The sequence below is a fragment of the Egretta garzetta genome, unplaced genomic scaffold (genome assembly GCF_000687185.1).
Source record: "Egretta garzetta isolate BGI_Z169 unplaced genomic scaffold, ASM68718v1 scaffold430, whole genome shotgun sequence".
In the NCBI taxonomy this organism is placed as follows: Eukaryota; Metazoa; Chordata; class Aves; order Pelecaniformes; family Ardeidae; genus Egretta; species Egretta garzetta.
Window position 1 is genome coordinate 146,348 of NW_009258267.1, and position 18,672 is coordinate 165,019.

Consider the following 18,672-nt stretch of genomic DNA (forward strand, 5'->3'; position numbering starts at 1 on the left):
GGTATCCTGGGGTGCATTAAGAGGAGTGTGGCCAGCAGGTGGAGGGAGGTTCTCCTCCCCCTCTACTCTGCCCTGGTGAGACCCCACCTGGAGTACTGGGTCCAGTTCTGGGCTCCCCAGTTCAAGAAGGATGAGGAACTCCTAGAAAGAGTCTAGAGGAGAGCAGCTAGGATGATAAAGGGACTGGAGCATCTCCCCTATGAGGAAAGGCTGAGAGAGTTGGGCTTGTTCAGCCTGAAGTAGAGAAGACTGAGCGGGGACCTCATCAACACATACAAATATCTTAAGGGTGGAAGTCACGAGGACGGAGCCAGACTCTTTGCAGTGGTGTCCAGTGACAGGACAAGGGGCAATGGGTACAAACTGAAACGTAAGAGGTTTCAGTTGAATATGAGGAAAAACTTCTTTACTCTAAGGGTGACGGAGCACTGGAACAGGCTGCCCAGGGAGGTTGTGGAGTCTCCTTCTCTGGAGATATTCAAAGCCTGCCTGGATGAAGTCCTGTGTAGAATGCTCTAGGAGAACCTGCTTTAGCAGGGGGGTTGGACTGGATGATCTCCCAAGGTCCCTTCCAACCCTTGTGATTCTGTGAAATACACTATTGTGAGACCCATGTCAAACAGGTTTACATTAAGGAAACTTGTTGTCCTGAGACCAAATTTTTATTTTTTTTTTGTCTTCAGAGTAAGCACATGTTGTTTCTCAGTAGCTCTCTGAAGTAAGATTCCTGGTGACCTTTGATTGGAAATCTTTTGCATGCAGTCATAAGAATTACCGTTGTCCCTGCCATTTAGAATTTATGGTATAAACAGGTAACAGTGACAAACTTAAAAAAGTGAAAGATATCATGAGAGAAGAGACGTAACATTAGCTCTGTGGTTTGACAGAGAAGGAACTTCACCACTAGTGGTTGGTGGTCTATCCAGCTACCAACTCTTAAGTAAATTTGCATGGATTTTCTTTTGAGTGAAAAATCTAGAGGAAGTGGTGGTATGCTACTTCTAATTTTAATGTTAGACTAATAGATTTTGATGAAACCTTCTGTGTGTCCTGTGGACCTGTAGGTGTTTTAGGTGGCTGAAAACAAAGCTTTTAACGGTTTCTGGGTTTTTTTGTTTGTTTGTGTTTTCCCCAAAGCAGTTGCAAGATCTCCTATTGTATCACATTTGTAATGGTAATGCAAGTATGGTTTTTTAAGTGCTAGATCTCTTGAAGCATCAGAACTTGTTTCTGATGCTATTTTGTCATTGAGGCAAATTACAATGAAAGCATGTACTTAAACAAGCAATGAATATGGGTGTGCAGTGATGTCCAATCAAGCTGATTTAAAAAATTAAGAGTAAAGTAGTGCACATATTTTTTTTTTCCTTTTACACACCTCTTTTCCCCTTCCCATGGATTTTTTGATTTTTGAGAAAAACACAACATGCTCTTTATAATTAGTTTTAGTCTTGAATAAATGTACATGGTTTGAAAAACAAATGTTGTCTGTAGATTATTCTTTCTTCGGAAGAACTGGCGCCAAGTTATCTAGTTGAATGTATATTGAATTATTTTTTTCATAAAGCATCTCATGTGCAGCTTTCAGTTCTCCTAATGTTGCATTGATTTAATTTACTCCCCCTGCCCCTGACTTTAGGTTTTCTGCTCATATATGCCTTGGGTTTTTGTGGGTGGTTGGTTGGGGGTTTTTTTTGTGCAAATTATATGTAATGTCTTGAAGTACTCATCTTGTGTGTGTAGAAATGCAAGTTGAACTGACCTGTAGTGAATTATGATTGTAGTCATAATACTGAAAGAAAGTATTGAAGCTGCATGGGTGGTACTGTGTTCCTGTAGTCAGATCTACTGATTTGTGGAGGTAGGACCTGTGCAGACAGCAGGGCAGCTGCCTGTGGAGACCATTTGCCTGCAAGGTTTCTGAGGGTTGCTTGCTGCTTTGTTTTGACAGCAGAGATCCTGTGGGCATTACCTGTAAGAGCAATGGTGAATTTTAGAAGAGAGAACTGATAGCTCGTTATTTCTTCATAACCAGGGCTTTCCAAGGAGAAATGGATGAACTAGGAAAAGTGCTTTTTCCCCCCACCCCCTGCCATATATCCATTATATTTCAAGACTTTCACAAGTGCAAAAAGTTCTTTGCTGAATGAGTCTTCAGAATATGCTTGCTTTCTTTCAAAATACTCTGGCATGGATGGTGAATATCCTATCATCTTTTATTTTTAATCAAGTGTTTCCCTGTTCTGTGCTGTGAAAGAAACTGTACTGCAATCCAGGTGGGTTAGTCGCTCTGGGAAGGTTTTGTGTCCCTTCCCTATTTATATCAGAGGCTACTCAAGAACATCAAATGTTGTGAACTTTTGGAACTACTGAACTATCCTGACAGTTGGTAGTGCTCCTATTTTCTTCTCTTTTTACATTTCTGTGATTCTGACTTTTTTCAGTAGAACTTCTGTAATAACATTTGTGCTTTTACCATGTCTGTATGCAAGGCAAAATGATCAGTGAAAGAAAGCTCAGCTTAGGGTCACGTTCTTGGTTTTGGTGTAGGCCACCAACACGGTTAGTTGTGGTGTGATCAGGCATAAGTTCAATTACAGCAGCTCAAGTGGTAATTAGTAGAACTGTGGTAACTCAGGTTTGACTGAGACACCAAACTTGGCCTTACTTTTGAGTCATGTCAGCTTTGTCTCTGGTACACTTGTTTTTTGCACTGCTATTAAGCCGTGATGTTTCCTGTCTGATCGCTTGATCATGTCTTGATAACTATATTGTTCTTTTCGCTGGTCTTGCTAAGTGCAATCAGATCTTTTTGGTTCCAAAAAGGCACTTTTCTGGTCTTTTTTGCTTTGCCAACCTTTTGAGCCCCACAAGTTCCTACCTTCCTTTACCATACCAGATTCAAGCTGCTAGTCTCTCTTCCAGCTGCTTGTGGTATATGCTCAGCACCTTTATTACTTCTCATTCTCTGCCAAGATGTTGACTTGTTGCAACTGGCCTTGGATTCTAGTGTCCTCTGAAATTTCTTCAGTTTATTTTCTGGAGTTAGAAGGTGTGCTCTCCCAGGCTACTGCACAAGTTTGAGAAGACCTTTGTCTGCGCAGCTGCCTTGTTATTCTTCCCAAAACTCTACTTTTGTACTCTTGTTGCAGAAATCAAAGAAAACTTTACAAAGGTAACTCAGGTGTGTTATAGCCATCATGCTGTTTAGCATCTCTTGTGGTTTTTATCTTTTTTTCACATTTTTTTTTCTTTCTACTTGTTCACTGTTTTTTCTTGTATACACAGTGTTACGTCCATGGAGCAGTCTTCTGTGGGTTGAGCACAGAGAGGTCTAAATTAACGACTTGGGCTCCCAAGTACTGTCATAACATAAAGAAATTTTTAGCAAATTCAGGTGTCTGCAACTGATCCAAGCTCACAAGTTGTGGATGAGAGCGTAGTAAGCTTTGGGGTTTTCTTTGTGTGTAATGGGAGAGGAATGTACCTTGGCTAAATTTGTCAGTGTTTTAATGAAAAGTGGCTCAATAGTTGGCTGGGACTTTGCAATACTGCAGTGTTAGATAACCAGTGATAGATAGGAAATGTGTTTCTTTTGAAAGAAACACTGCAGATTTATACCAGGCAAAGTTCTGGTCCACTTAGTGAAGGTAAAAGTGGAGTAAAAGACCTTTTAAGTGAATCTAACTGAATTGGCCTCATGTATTTCTTACAGCATTAAAAACTTTGTTATTTTTAATAAATTTTAGGCATCATTTTGTCTGGACGCAGCAACATTCTTTTATATATACCTATATATATATTCTAGAACTTTTATCTTTGAAATATTTTCTTTGTGGTAATTGCATTGAACTAAATTATCTGCTTTCCTGAAGCAATAGGTTTAGACATCTGACTGTAAAGAAGTTCCTTCTAAAATGCTTTTTTATCACTTCTGTCATGATTGCTTTTTTTTTAGCGCTCAATAGAAATCAAAATAGTAGAGATTTAGAGGATATACCTTTAAGTATAAAATCTTAACATTGCTTTGGCAGGTACATGATGCTGATTGATGGCAAGAATGAAGTTTATATGATTGACAGAGACAATTCAATTTTTCATGTATCTAATCTGGAATTTCCGTTTCGTAAAGACCTTCGCACGCATCTAGCAAACACTCTTCTGGATGGGGTAAGGAGCATACTGTATAATTATTGTAACAATGTCAGTGCTGTTTGCTTTTGTTCAGAAAGAGGGCCAAGTTTTTAGGCCTGGATTGGTGAATCATGGGATTTCAGGAGTAATATAGATTCAGTCACTGGCTGAATGTGGGAATCACACTTCATAAGTGATTTCTTATCTACAGAATAGCAGTGATGACTGCTCTGGGGGGAGCTGTTTGTCTTTGAAATAAATCGAGATGACATTCTCTGAATATGAGAAAAGGCTTGAAGAGAATCTAAAGAAATTATTGCAGAACCGCATCTCTTGCTATGGCTTTATATTTTGATACAGTAAACATGGTCAATTTGATCCAGTTAACATAAATATTTCTAAAATTTGATAAAATTTTCATCTTTTGATAGACTTTTGTGAATTGATGTCTTTGCTTCTATCTCCTTTATTTTTAGCTGATCTGAATTACTGACTGATTTAGAAATGGCTTAGTTACATTTGTTTAAGACTAAAACATTCCTAAGTTGTCATGCTAATTTCAAATATATAAACTTGCTAATGAACTTTTTAAGCTAGTTGTAAAACAAGCTGTAAAACATCGGTATTTGTTGTTTGAAAGCTGGCCTGGAGTATTCCTGGTAAACTTTTCAGAACAGTCACCACAGGAAAAGATTATTACTTTCTTGACCTTCCTATTATAGATGAGCAAAAGAACTTCATTAGCTCTTACACTAAATACCTGTCAACGTAGATGAACGCAGTTTCCTATCATGTTGCAGTAGCATTGGAGGCTCTTCTACATTGCTGTCACTCTTGCTTGCTGAAGTACTGAATATCTGAGATGATCTTCCATATTGGTCCTCTGAAGCCTAATGCACTTTTCAGATAGGGGGACCATCTTGTCATTGTTAACTTGCTTGCCTTTCTCAGGCCTTTGTTGTCAGCATCCTTCTTGAAACGTCACTGCTGTGAATGATCTGTCTTCCTGAAGACTCATTTACATGTGAAACATGTATAAATTGAATCTGTGAGGATAATTATTGCAAGGCACGATGTACTGTCTCAGGGACAGAGAAGCAGATAATGGAATATTATCCACCACCTCTGCTTCACTTCAAAATTGAGAGCATAATGCAAGAAATGCTCTGCTGTCAGCTCAGAAATGGTTGCCTAAGCTGTCAGGTCTGGTAGGAGCCTCTTCAGTCAGGCAGCTTCCTAATGACGTACATAATAATATTCTTAATGACATACATTAGGTTCCGTACTGTTGAGATAGAAAGCCTGGTGCCATTTTTTTTCCCCCCCGCTCTTTCTAAGGCTCTTGAGAAAGTAATGGATTGCCAGTGTCCATATTGCGTAATCCTAGGTGTTCTTCAGGGAAACTGCTGCTCTTTTTTTTTTTTTTTTTTTTGTTTCAAAATAGATGTTTTAGTAAGAGTGGCTAATATGTACATGGTGGAAGACAGGGACACAGATATATTGAGTTAGGTTAGACATTAGGAAAAATTTCTTCACAGAAAGGGTTGTCAGGCACTGGAATGGGCTGCCCAATGAAGTAGTTGAGTCCCCATCCCTGGAGATATTTAAAAGACGGGTAGAGGAAGTGCTTAGGGACGTGGTTTAGTGGTGGGATGGCAGGGTTAGGTTAATGGTTGGACTTGATGATCTTAAAGGTCTTTTCCAACCTAAATGATTCTATGATTGAGATATGTGCATAAATGTGGCTATGGGGCATGGGAGAGGGCCTCTGATCTGATGTATTGTGTTTCCCAGATTTATAGTTTAAGTCACTTAAGAATAAATTAAGTTCTCTCAGTTACCCAGGACATGAAATATAACTTCACTTAATTTATCGTTTTGTGAAAGTTTGACTGTTATAGTGCATTGCAGTGTTTCACTTTACTGACATAAAATTAGTGTTACTGTGGGGGGTGTGTGTGTGTGTCCGTTTGTCCGTCCCAGTTTATTCATGAAGTGGAAAGGAAAATGACAAGTATCTTTCAATGGAAAAATACTTTTTATAGTACAGATTTCTTAATTTATTTAAGTATGGTCAGTTAAAAAAAAAAAAGGTTATTGATGGTGGAATATTTTTCTTTTCAATTGAAATTCCTTTCAACAGGTTTGAGAATAACATTTGCCTATTATTTGAAGCATCAGAACAGCTTAACTTTGTAATTGAATATTTGTTTAATGTTGGTGCCAAATGGTAATTTCCATGACTGTTCCTTTACTTTGGATATATGCATGATTTCTTTCTTTTTTGCTAATTAGTGCTGAAGGGCTGTTGAAGTTAATTCTTTAATTACAGGTTGAAGCAGTTCATACTTACTGCCCTTGAAGTAGCTTTCTCTTTTTCAGAGAATGAAAGTATAAAATGAGGTGGCCCAATTGGCATTGCTTTAAAATAATCTTAAAAAGTATGAGAAAGAAGGAAGGACAAAACAGAGGTATTGGTGCCAAGCAGCAAAACAGCTTCTGGTGTTAAGAATACAAAAGATTAGGTAATTTCCCCTAACTTTATTTAGAATAACAATGTATATAAAACTTTCATAAAGGCAGTTTTCGTGAATTCAGTGATCTATTAACTTGCTTTAAGGCTTCTGGTGTAAGCCTTTCATGTGGTTGTCTTTGAGAATTTCAAATGCATTTACAGTTCACTTCAGGCTGAAATGCAAACAGTTCTTACTATCATCAGTTATGTCTTGGGTGATGAGAGATCTCCTGCAATACTGTGTGCTCATCTCCAGCTCTTCATTTGTGATTGTTCTGCGCGGAAGAAAGTTTTCTGCAAAGCTTATTAAAGCTAATTTGAATATTACCTACAGGTGACTAGTATAAGATGAAGTATTTACTTTAGAAGCCAAGTGTTTTGCATCCGTACTGCTATCTGAGGGAGTGCATAGATTTTTGTTCAAGTGTTTTGGCTGTCATGCAAGAAAACTAATTAGTTATTTTCAGGAACTTTCTTGGCGCTCTCCTTAGTTTGGAACAGTTGAGTAGAAAATGCAGATGCATTCTTAGGCTTGAAATACTTTTTACAATTTTAATACAATTTTGTATATACTTTTATTTATATATAAAATATTGTTCACACGAAGACTTAGGAGGGCCGAGGACTCCAAAAGCAGAGAGCGAGATTGAGATTAATTTATGGTTTTGTATCAGTACAGACCTCACTTATCTGTAAGCTCTCTCGGAAATGGCATAGCTTAACAGTTTTTGGAGTTTGCAAATGCTACTTTGTGCAAAACAGATTTAAAAAAAAAAAAGCTCTTTTCATTCCTGAAATACAGCAGTGGCGGGAATTGTATTAAAGGCAAATGGATCAAGGCAAGGCAAGGCACAGGAGGAAAAGGAACAATAAACAGATGTGTGATTGGATCTGATTCCATGCTCTGTGTCAACAAAAAGTACATTGTGCAAGTGGCTGGGAAAATGAGATTCTTTGCTTTGTGATTAAATTTTGGATTCCTTTAAGTCCAAGTTGCTTGCTAGATATTTGATTCAAGAAAAAAGAAAAAGTCCATGCGCTGTCAGTCCAGCATTGTTCCTTTGGTACTTGTCCAGCTAAAAGCTCTTAGCACAGTCGCTGTTTCTAATATGCTCCAAGACTGTCCTCTGCAGCACCAGAAGATTAAGAAAAGGATATTAACACCAGCACAGTTTTGCCAGATTACATCAAAGAAACTGGCTGTTGGACCTTGTTCTGCAAGCCCACAGGTTAAGCTAATACCTAAACTAGTAGCTAATGGGCAAGTGGTAAAGATCCTGCTTACAAGCAGTGGTAATTTCAAAACACACAATAGTGGCTGTAAATCTACATGGGGTCCATAAAGGGAAATGCATGGATGCAGGTGCATCTTATGGATACTTTTGTGTTCTGTTGTCATGTCATTTGAGTGGTTTTGTGTATAAGTTTTTAGTTACCTAAATATCGGCTTAAATATAGCCTTATATTATCAGGTTATTATTCAGATCAGAATGAATGAGTTTGAATGTGACCAGTTTCTCAAATACTACTTTTTGCCAACAGTCCATGAACTTGCCTTTGAGGTCTGTTCCCTGAGGTATTTTTCAAGTCTCATAATTTCAAGGAAGATTCAGAAATCAGACTGTTAAATAACAATGTGCTGCAGTATTTCTAATCTGAATCATTCTTATGATCACTTTACAGCTTTTGCCTTATGACAGTTGTATTGGCATAACTAATGGAGCAGTGAATGTTGTTGTCAGGATGGAGATGAGCAGTGCAGGAATTTGTCATCTGTACTTCTGAGGCATATTGTGCTATTGTTTATTTGCTTGGGTAGCTGGGATTTCAGTCAGGATGTGAAAAGAGAACAAGAGGCAGGGGAGGAAGAATAGAAGGGAGGTTGTGAGGAAGGAGGCTGGTTTGACCAGTGCTAGAGTCAAAAAGGTTTATACATGGCTGAAGTAGAGAAAAAGTTTCTTTCTAAAATCCATTCTGTATTAAAACTGAACATTCCAGAGAAGGCTTACAAATCATTCTTGGTCTTCTTGGCTGTATTTTATAATTCTTCTTAAACCAAATATCCAGAGATTCAGATTTTGGAAATTAGGCATAAAATCTCTTAATACCAGGCTTTGAAATGTTTTCAGGGTTTTGCATACAAATGCTAGCTTTGCATCAAAGCTGAGGCTCTGAATATGCATGCTGAGGAAATGAGTCTTTAAACCTTAAATATATGTTCAGTTAAATATATTTTCAAAATTTGTTTCAACTGCTAATGCGATTGAAACTTTAAAGAAATATGGTAGCATTCTTTTGTTTCAGTTTTACTTTTTTATTCACTTCACCTATCATGAATTCCTGGTGGATTTTTTCTTTTTGTTTTCTTTTTTTCTTTTCCTGCATTACATCTTTACATACCCTTCCAAGTTTGAACATCGTGCCTTCTTTCTCTCTTAGGGCGTACCTACTCCATCTGTTCTTGCAGTTAGTTATAAAATTTATTGTCAAAGAAGGCATTGCAGTGTTGCATCTGCTGTTCCTTTGATAGCTCGCTGGTGTCTTACCTAAATACTGGAAAGTAACAGAATGGCATTTTGTTACATCACTTCTATGTAGACTTTTTGCAAACGTTATTTGACAGTACCTGTGACTAAATGGTTTTTAGAGTTAAGAATAGGATATCGTAATGTTACATAGGGATATTTTTCACTCATTGAATTAATTTTTTTTTTTTTAAATGATGTGGAAAGATGTGTTAAGGTCACTTCAGGTAGTCATTCACGACACCTGTGAATGCTGCATTTGGCTGTGAAAGTGCAATCTCCACCTCAGTATTGTGTTCACAGAAGATGAGATTCCAAAATACTAAGTAGGCAACTTACAGTTCCCAGTGGTTTTTGAAAACAACCGGTTCATGTCTTTTAGTTTAGTTTTAAATGCTTCAAGCTTTGTGTTTGCTTTAAAGCAAATGTATGTTTTTACAACTACTTGCTTATTTTTTAAGGCCAAATGCAATTAAATACTAGGTTCAGTTCAAGAAGCTTGGTATGTTTACAGACTGAAAATCCATCGTATATTGAGACTCTCATTTGGGTTGACTGTGTAAAAGTTATGGATTCTAAAAGAAGTTAAAAGGTTGTAAAACATGAAAATGCTACTGACCTAGCAAGAAACAAACTAAACAAAATTAATTTGAGTTGATGTAAGGTTCTCTTTTGGAATAATTCTTGAGCTCACCATCATGTTACAGTGAATTGTTTTATCTTGTATGTGTGAATTTGGAATTTTAACTTGATATTGGCAGCAAAAAATCCTTAGCTGGTATAACTAATTAGCCAAGAATTGGGTGGGGGGACAGGAGGGGCAGGGAGAAGTTTGATTGCATTTGGAGAAGTGACTACTTCAAAGTTGTCTCTGAGAAAGATCTACCAATTGGTTGATTGTTACCATTTTCAATCATGACTAATTTCTATGAAACTAAATATTTGTATTAGTTTATCAAACTAATAAACTCTGTCTAATTCATATAATAGAAAGCCCAAGTTACAGACGTAAGATGTATATATTTTTGTATGTACCATTAAGTTCAGGAAACATTTTTGCATTTGGATGTTGATGGCGCATAGTCTTTCTTCCAGCTGACATATTTTCAAGTTGGTTTAGCAGTGTATATTGAAAGTTAACTAATTTCATGTGACACAGAAAGTATCTATGATATTTCCATTTGAAGGAACCCCACTGTTCAGTCACAATGCAACATTCAAGCAAATTGGCATTGTCACTGCTGCCTAGGACACTGTTAATGTGAAAAGATCCAACCTGAGCATAGAAAATGGATGTTAATGCTTATTCTTTACTTCCTTGCTGTTGTGCTTCTTATTGTAGGAAAGATTTCCAAAAGTGCTTGGTTGACTTAGGACCACAATTCTTACTGAGGTTTCAAAAAACTCATTATCCACTCAAGAAAGGTGGTGATTTAGAAAGCTGTGGGGAAACTAATGTACAAATGTTGCAGATCAGAATGTGGAGCCTTAGTACAGCTTCCTGGCTTCTTACTGAATGCTTCACGAGAGACATTTAAGACCATAATAATATTTTTATAACCTTGACCTATTGTAAAATCTTTCTGGTAATAAAAATGTGGCCAGTCTTTGATTGCATCACACTTACAGGTACATGCACTAAGTATAAATGTGTTGACATTCTTCTATATTCATAAAATAAATGTAAATGTCATCTCTTTTCTTTCAAGGAAATGATCATCGACAAGGTTAATGGACAGGTTGTCCCTCGGTACTTGATATATGACATTATTAAGTTTAATGTAAGTACTCTCAGTTTTATTGCTCTTATCATTAGTTATTGATTCTCATTTCTATTTAAATCTTATTTATATAAGTAGGAGCTTCAGAGTAAATTTAAACAGCAGAAGTGTTTGGGTATTTTGTAACTCAGTAACAAGGAATGCATCAGAATTAAGATTGAAAGCAGCCTTAGAATGGATGTTGATTTATTTCTACCTGCTCAAGAAAAGATGGCAGATTAAAACAATCTGCTAAACACTCTTGGAAAATTTTCCATTTCTAGAGTGTCTTTGAACTATTTAGGCAGTGAAATTGAGAGGATATGGAGAAGCTAGCCCATACGTGGTGTATTTGTTACCAGAGCATCACTGTTGTTCTCTTTCTCAAATTTCTCTTTGAAATCAGGCAACTGGTCCTCCATTAAGTTCTCTACAGCAGGCTCTTCTGTTTACACTGGCTGTAGGGCAAATATGTGATAAAGAAATATATTGTGTAAGTTGTGGAAAAAGAGAAGCCTTTGTTGACAGCTAGGAATAAAGTCTTTGTGGTCACAAGAAAGAGCTGTTAAACAGTACAGAAAATGAGAAACTTTTTTTCTTTAAACGGGTTGCTCAGAGAGGTGGTGGAGGCCCCATCCCTGGAAACATTCAAGGCCAGGTTGCACGGGGCTCTGAGCAACCTGATCTAGTTAGCGGTGTCCCTGCTCACTGCAGGGGGGTTGGACTAGATGACCTCTAGGGGTCCCTTCCAACCCAAAACATTCTATGATTCTATGATAAAGCAACTTTCCAATATGGTAAAGTCTTGAACACCACCAAATGGCTCTTGTATGTTATCTTTTATAATTTTTTTTTTTTTAAATTTCTTGTATTTTCCCATGAAAAGTCGTGATATATGTGGAATTTGAAGTTAGGGGGTTTATGGCAGGGTCTTATACTGAAGCTTATTTGAAAAACCTCAACTTGACAATGTGTTCTACTTGTTCGCCCTTATGAAATAAATTTTCTAGTGATTTCTCTGTAATGCAAAGAAAGAGAAAATGTCCTTCAGGAAGGATCAATTGAACCATATATATCTTTGTAAAACAATATTTAAAATAATTTTGTGAAAACAGAAGGTGTGTACTGGTTTTGGTTGGGATAGAGTTCATTTTTCCTCACTGTAGCTCATATGGTACTGTGTTTTGGATTTGTGACCAGAACAGTGTTGATAACACAGGGATGTTTTAGCTGTTGCTGAGCAGGGCTTATACAGCCTCAAGCCCTTTTCTGTTTCTCATACCACCTCATCAGCGAGGAGGCTGGGGGTGCACAAGAGGTTGGGAGGGGACATGGCTGGGACAGCTGACTCCAACTGAGCAAAGGGATGTCCCATACCATATGACGTCACGCTCAGCATATAAAGCTGGGGGAAGAAGGAGAGACATTTGGAGTGATGGTGTTTGTCTTCCCAAGTAACCATTACATGTGATGGAGGTCTGCTTTCCTGGAGATGGCTTAAACAGCTGTCTGCTGATGGGAAGCAGTGAATGAATTCCTTGTTTTGCTTTGCTTGCATGCATGGCTTTTGCTTTACTTATTAAACTGTCTTTATCTCAACCCATGAGTTTTCTCACTTTTACCCTTTTGATTCTCTCCCGCATACCATTCTATGAGTGAACGAGCGGCTGTGTGGAGCTTAGCTGCCTACCATAGTTAAACTGTGACTATATGTTAAATTTAGTCACTAGACCTGTGACTAAGCAGCCCGTTGAAAAACATTCTACTATCTGTTAATGCTTCTAAAAAAATAAAGTTATTGTTTCAGTGCTCCTAATGGGACAAACAGTATTACTAAACCCTAGTGCATTTCAGACTTCCTAAACTATCATTGACTCTTCCAGACTTGAGTAAGATATTGCTCAGGCCACTCGGCATAACTGGGAATTGCAAATGTAGGCGTGGTACTAGTCACCAAAAATTATTTTGGTATTCTTGGAAATGTAGTCATACTGTGATTTAGGACAGCTGCTGTAAAAGTAATAGTTTGTGGGGAATACATGTTAGATTAAGAATAGAAGCTTTTTGCTAACTGATTTTAATTCTGCATCTTGGTTTCTTTAACCTTTTCTGAAAAGTAGGTGTTAGTTTCCTGGATCCCTCCTACGATTAGGACTTTTCAGTAACCAGCAATTCCTTGTAGACTTCTGAAAAATACGATCTTCTAAAACCACTCCTGGGTTCTCATTTTTCCTTTACATTTTCTTACTTGTTTCTCTGCCTGTGATTCCATGTTTGTTTACCTTATGTTTTTCCTGGTCTCTGCTCTCACTTTGTATCTAACCTGCCATTTGCTGCTGTTACTCTTCCTTTGAAAAATAAATGTAAGGTAGAAGTGTACGTCTCCTTCTTCCCACAGTTTGGGATATGCTTGTACCGTCCTAGTAAAATAACACTTTTTGAAAGTCATAATTATTTTGGTGAAACGCTTTTTAGGGTAGGAGTGGAGGAAACCCTCATTTGTAGCAAAGTGTCCAGACTTAACATGAAGAATCCCACTTGTCAAACAGGAAAAATGACCAGAGGGTTTCCAGAGGATTGTAAAGATTTGAGAAAACTCTGCTTTTGAGCAGGGCTGTAAATGCTTTAAAGCTTGTTTTGTTTTGGTTGGTTTGTTTGTTTGTTTTTTAAATGCACTGGGAATGAGAGAGGAGTTAGTTACTACTTGATGCTATTTTAATGTCAAGGACAAATTAAGATAATGTTATCAGTATGAGTGCAAGCAGGGCTTCAGCTGCAAGAAGTCATTAGCAATGGTCCTACCACAAAGACTAAAAAGCACAGTGTTTTTTAGGTTAATTTTAGAAGCTTAATTACAAAACTGGGCACCTGAGGATGTTTGGCTTGGCAAGAAATGATCAACAGAATTTTATCACCAAGAGAGGTAAATGTATCAAAACCTTGTAATTGGCAATAAAGATAAGTTCCTTTTTAAGTTGTCTAAGTTAGATTTGTGTAAACCTTCCTAGCAGAGCTTCAAATCAAATAATTACACAAAGCATCAGCCCTGTTTAAAAACAAAACAAAACACCCTCCCCACTGGAACAAACAACTCCCCCCTCCCCTCCAAACCCACCTCCCCAAAACAACCTAACAGACAGCTATAAGAGGTGCTCTGGAATACGACATTGCTCCTTTTGATCTTGAAAATAGTTGTGTTTTGTGAAGGTGAATGGTGGCGTTACTGTACTCCTTGTCCATCATGTGAGTTACAGTATTTCCAGCATGTCCCCCGTCTTGTCCTCCACAGTGACTCAGCATACTCTGCCATTAGAGATGCGACATTGCAGCTGGGGAAATGTGAATACAAACCACATTGATGAACACTTTTGCTCAGGCAAAACTCATGTTTAAGTCAGGTCTAATGAACTAGAGGTATTTTCAGCTCACCTTATTCTCAAATGCTCAACCTGTTTTGCTTCCGCACCGTCCCGTACTGGCTAAGCGTTACACAGTTTTCTGGCTTTGTCAGAAGGTTCCTTTTGAAATACCGCATTCACAGATTCCGCATTAAGTCCCAAAGACTTATGTGCACTATTAATACTGCTGAGAATTTTTGAGTTAGGATGACCAGCACTAACACAAAAATACAGAAGTTAGTACTAAAATAAGGTAATATATAGTTTTTCAGAATGCGCCATGTATTTATAGTAAGATTTATATCAACTTGCGCCCCTCAGGATGACTGTAAATAGTACAGTGAAAGCTGTTAACTTGTATGCAGAAAAATCACAGAATTAAATTTTAGATCACAGCAAAATAATGTCATGTAATTTAAAATTTCCAAATGTCATTTACTGTAATAGCACTTTGACCTGTTCTCAGTATATTTGGCCAGCATTATTGTTACGCTTCAAAATTGCAGTGTACTCCCTTCTTGTATTTATTTAGTTCTTCATTGTCTTGGTTTTAGGCAGCTAAATAGTGTTAAAATTAGTGTTTGGAAGTGTAGCAGCTGAGACACAGTAACCTTATCTCTGTTCTATGCTGTATTTCTCTGGCTTTTAACAAGGGGACATGTAAGACTGGAGACTGATACGTAAATGAAGCCCAAAGAGCTTAGCCTGGCTTCTCTGTGTCTAGTACTGTGACCGCTGTTGTTTTGTATGAGCAGAAATGGTGCGAGGGTATGTTTATTCCTAAAGCTGTATGTTTAAACTTTCAGCTTTAAAAACAAAGATCCCAAACTATAAATAGCTGTGTTCAATTAGTCCCTTGCAGCTCTGGCATTTGAAAACTTAAGCGTGTGAGACAAATGTCCATTTGAGATTTAAGAGAAGTAGCGGTCTGCTAGTAATAGATCAGCTAAGAGTGAAAGTAAGGGTTTTCATTTTATGTACAATACTACGATTTTGGGAGAACATCATGGAATCACGGAGCTGAGTGTCTCAGTACATCACGGGATCTTTCTTCAGACTTAGGCAGAATTTCATCTGAGTGTGACCCAGAGGAGGAGAGGAAATCACCTTAAACAAGGTTGATGTGATCATCAGGAGAGAGCGGTAACAGAAACTTAACTGAGTAGAGGCTGTAGAAACAAACGAAAGAGAATAATAAGGAGGAAAAATGAGAGAACATGAGTGGACAGACCCCTACCTTTTGCAAATTTTAATCACATGGTTACCAGTGAGGCTTATTGTTACTTAGCTTTTTGATTTTGCTGTGGTGTATCAGAAGTAAACTACAGCAGCCTCCTAGAAGTAACTGAAGGAAACCAAGAAAATAGACCGGTTGAAATATGTGCTGTGTATTTGGCTCTAGATGTCTACTCAGGAAAAGTCTTAGGAAGAAGGAAAAATAAAAATTGGGTTTTGGTGGTTGGGAGATGACCTGTACTGGAGTTCTTAGGGAAAACATGGGTATGATCTATCTTTGCTGTCTTCCCATGATAAATTTTGTATTGAATTCTGATGCTTTTATCACCTATAGCTGTTGCAAAAGTCAGTCTTCAGGGATGCTGATGGCACCCTTTTGACTTCGTTTCTTTTTATTCACTGTTTCTGTGACATTAGTTTCTAGAAACTTGTGGTAATGCATCCCATTGTGTTACAAGAGATGCCTATGTCAGGAAAACCGAATGATTCTTCAGGAGATTAAAAAAAAGATTTTTTTTTTGCTTGTAATCTTCTTTATTCTGAGTCATGATGTTGATTATTATTAATAGCAACTCAAAATATGCCATTGCTCTGTCACTGCTTTCATCTCACATGCTAAAATCCAATGCATAGAAAGGAAGCTGTATGCTAGTGAAATAAGCCCACCTTTTGACCCCAACTCTGAGGAAACCCACAGCAATCCCTGCTTTTTCTTTTCTGCTTCGCTTGGTTCTTTCTATAAAGAGCAACTCAGAGTACGTAAAATCATCTCTCAAAACCCATCCTGCAAGGCTGCACACACCTCTTCTAAGAAATAAAACTGTGTAAGGGGCGGAGTCCTGCTCCTGGTGCTTTATACTCTTTTTAAGTAGTTAAAATGGTCCCTGGCACAGTTTTTGTCCTGGCTGGCTACGGTGCTCTTGAGCAGTTCTCGGGAATAGCTTTAAGTGCAATGTTGCTCCGGGACCATTATTAGCAGGTGTTCTGAGATGCTGCCATCTTCTTTTGGAGAGTGAGACTATGAAGGTGGTCAGCCAGACGGTGGCTTCAGGACTAGAGGTGAGGCCTTGGCTGTGTTGGTTCACCAACGTAGTTGTACCCAGAGTATTTTCTAGTTCAGACTTGGGGCTCACCTCTGAAGTGCAGAAAGTGCTGTTTTGTGAAATGTCAGGTATTCTGCCATTGATAAGCCCGTAGGGGCTTAGGGCAGGGGGCAGGAAGGCTCCTTGCATTGCAAAGAAGAGAGGAAATAAGGTGGAATAAAAAATAGGAATATATATAACATACAGAAGAATTCTGTTGTGGAGAGTACAGGAAGATCCAAGAAACATTAAAACTAGTATGCCACCTCTGCTTGTCTGTGGAGAAGATGGCACCAGTAGAGGAAAGATGTCATCCTGTCAAGTCATGCTTGGTATGTGAAATGTTGCTAGAAGTAGAAGTCAATTATAACACAGTTTGTCTTTTCTTACAACCTAAATGGACATTTTTTTCTAAGAAGAATCTTATTGAAAAATGACAAATTATTTCTTAAAATGCATGCATTTCTTTGGCTTTTAAAATTTTAATTGAGGGATTATTTTTGTCCGCATTTATGTTGTTGGTCGTGTGTGTGCTCTGCACACATGAAATCTGGATTTTTCATATTCCTCTGAACATAGAAGGCTAATTCCTCATGGTGTTTAGTCTTAATGAGTACAGAGCTAAATCCCTGCAATGCCCGTTACTTTCCAGCTTCCTGATTTGTGTATGTAGTTGACTTCATTACTATAATAACTGTAACTGTATGGCATTACCTCTTTCACCTGAATAGTGAATAAAAAGTTCAAATTTGGTGGGTAATTCTAGTGTAACAGAGGAAGCTGACAATAGAATAATTAACAGTCCCAGAAATAAATAAAAATAAAACCAAATCCCTGTTCATCAGAAACAGTCCACAAAAGAACATGTCATTCTCTAGTCATCTTTGAGACAGCTCTTCCTGAGACACCTTGTTTTGAGAGGCTTTTTCTTAGATCATAGTCAATAGCTACACCTAGATGTATAGGCACTAAAGTTAAGCTAGTATTTTTTTCCTTCGTTCAGTAATAAAAACTATCACTGGCATAATGTAGGATCTAATTAATGCATTCTTAGCAAAGACGCTGGAAATGAATACTTTTCCTTTCTAACCCTGGCCTTTAAATTTTTAAACTCTAGCCAAGTTTTCATGAGACCAGATTGCAATGGTAAGAATAGACTGAATGCTTGAAAAAGAATAATTATTTTAATGTTTAGAAAGGAGATAGAATTTTGATTAAATTTCCTAATCCTCTGTGCATTAAATTGAGATCAAGATTTCTTTGGTTGTCATTATGCATAACAATGCTGTAGCTATTAAGATAAAATTTGTCATGGTAAACAGATATGTTGGTCATAAATCAGCCAATGTGCTCATTGAATTCACGAATGAAAAATTTTTGTTTTAAATCCCTGTAAAATATTACCATGTCTGACTTTTTCGTTGTAAACCTCATTTTGAAGTGATGTAAAGCTCACAGTACATGCTCTCTCTCATTTATTAGCTGATTAACCTTATCTTAATAATGCACCGTGAAAATTTTGAGGGCACAATTCAGAGATTCAAGTGTTTAATTGCATCTTTTCTGTTTATAAATGCACCTGGCTGCCAGTGACCCTTCTGCTCCTTCATTTAATTCTGAGGTTTTTTCTCAAATGGTACCACCTCAAAATACAGATTTAAAATGCTTTTGTTAGTAATAGTAGCCTGGAAAATGAGGATGCCGTGCATGTGTTTACTCTCGCACCCTTTTCTATTATTTCTTGCGGAGACATACCTAACAAGCGTCCAAATATTTGTAACAGTGCTCTTCCTGTGTGTCACATTCTCAAAATCTGTATGTATCGCTTCATTCTGTCGTGGCTCAGAGGTGTCAGGTAAATGAAATACAGAGCATCTACTCAGTTGTGTCTTGCTTTGCTATCTGGTGTCACACTGGGAGAGATGCATTAAGATTGCTTGTAGCTGTGCTGCTCTGACACCTTAATTCTGGAGCCTCACTGCTGTTTCTAAATCCCTTGCTTGAATTTGTGAGGTTACACAG

At 37.7% G+C, this 18,672-nt stretch overlaps 1 protein-coding gene across 2 annotated transcripts in view; it reads left to right on the top strand.

The window, feature by feature from the left end:
• The window catches only part of RNGTT (RNA guanylyltransferase and 5'-phosphatase), a 188,331-nt gene that overhangs the window by 45,622 nt on the left and 124,037 nt on the right, over positions 1 to 18,672 (top strand). For both annotated transcript variants that reach the window (XM_009648891.2, XM_009648884.2), the window contains exons 9-10: positions 4,035 to 4,170; positions 10,884 to 10,955. In XM_009648891.2, the coding sequence (XP_009647186.1) occupies positions 4,035 to 4,170; positions 10,884 to 10,955 (208 nt within the window). The remainder of the gene's footprint in view (positions 1 to 4,034; positions 4,171 to 10,883; positions 10,956 to 18,672) is intronic.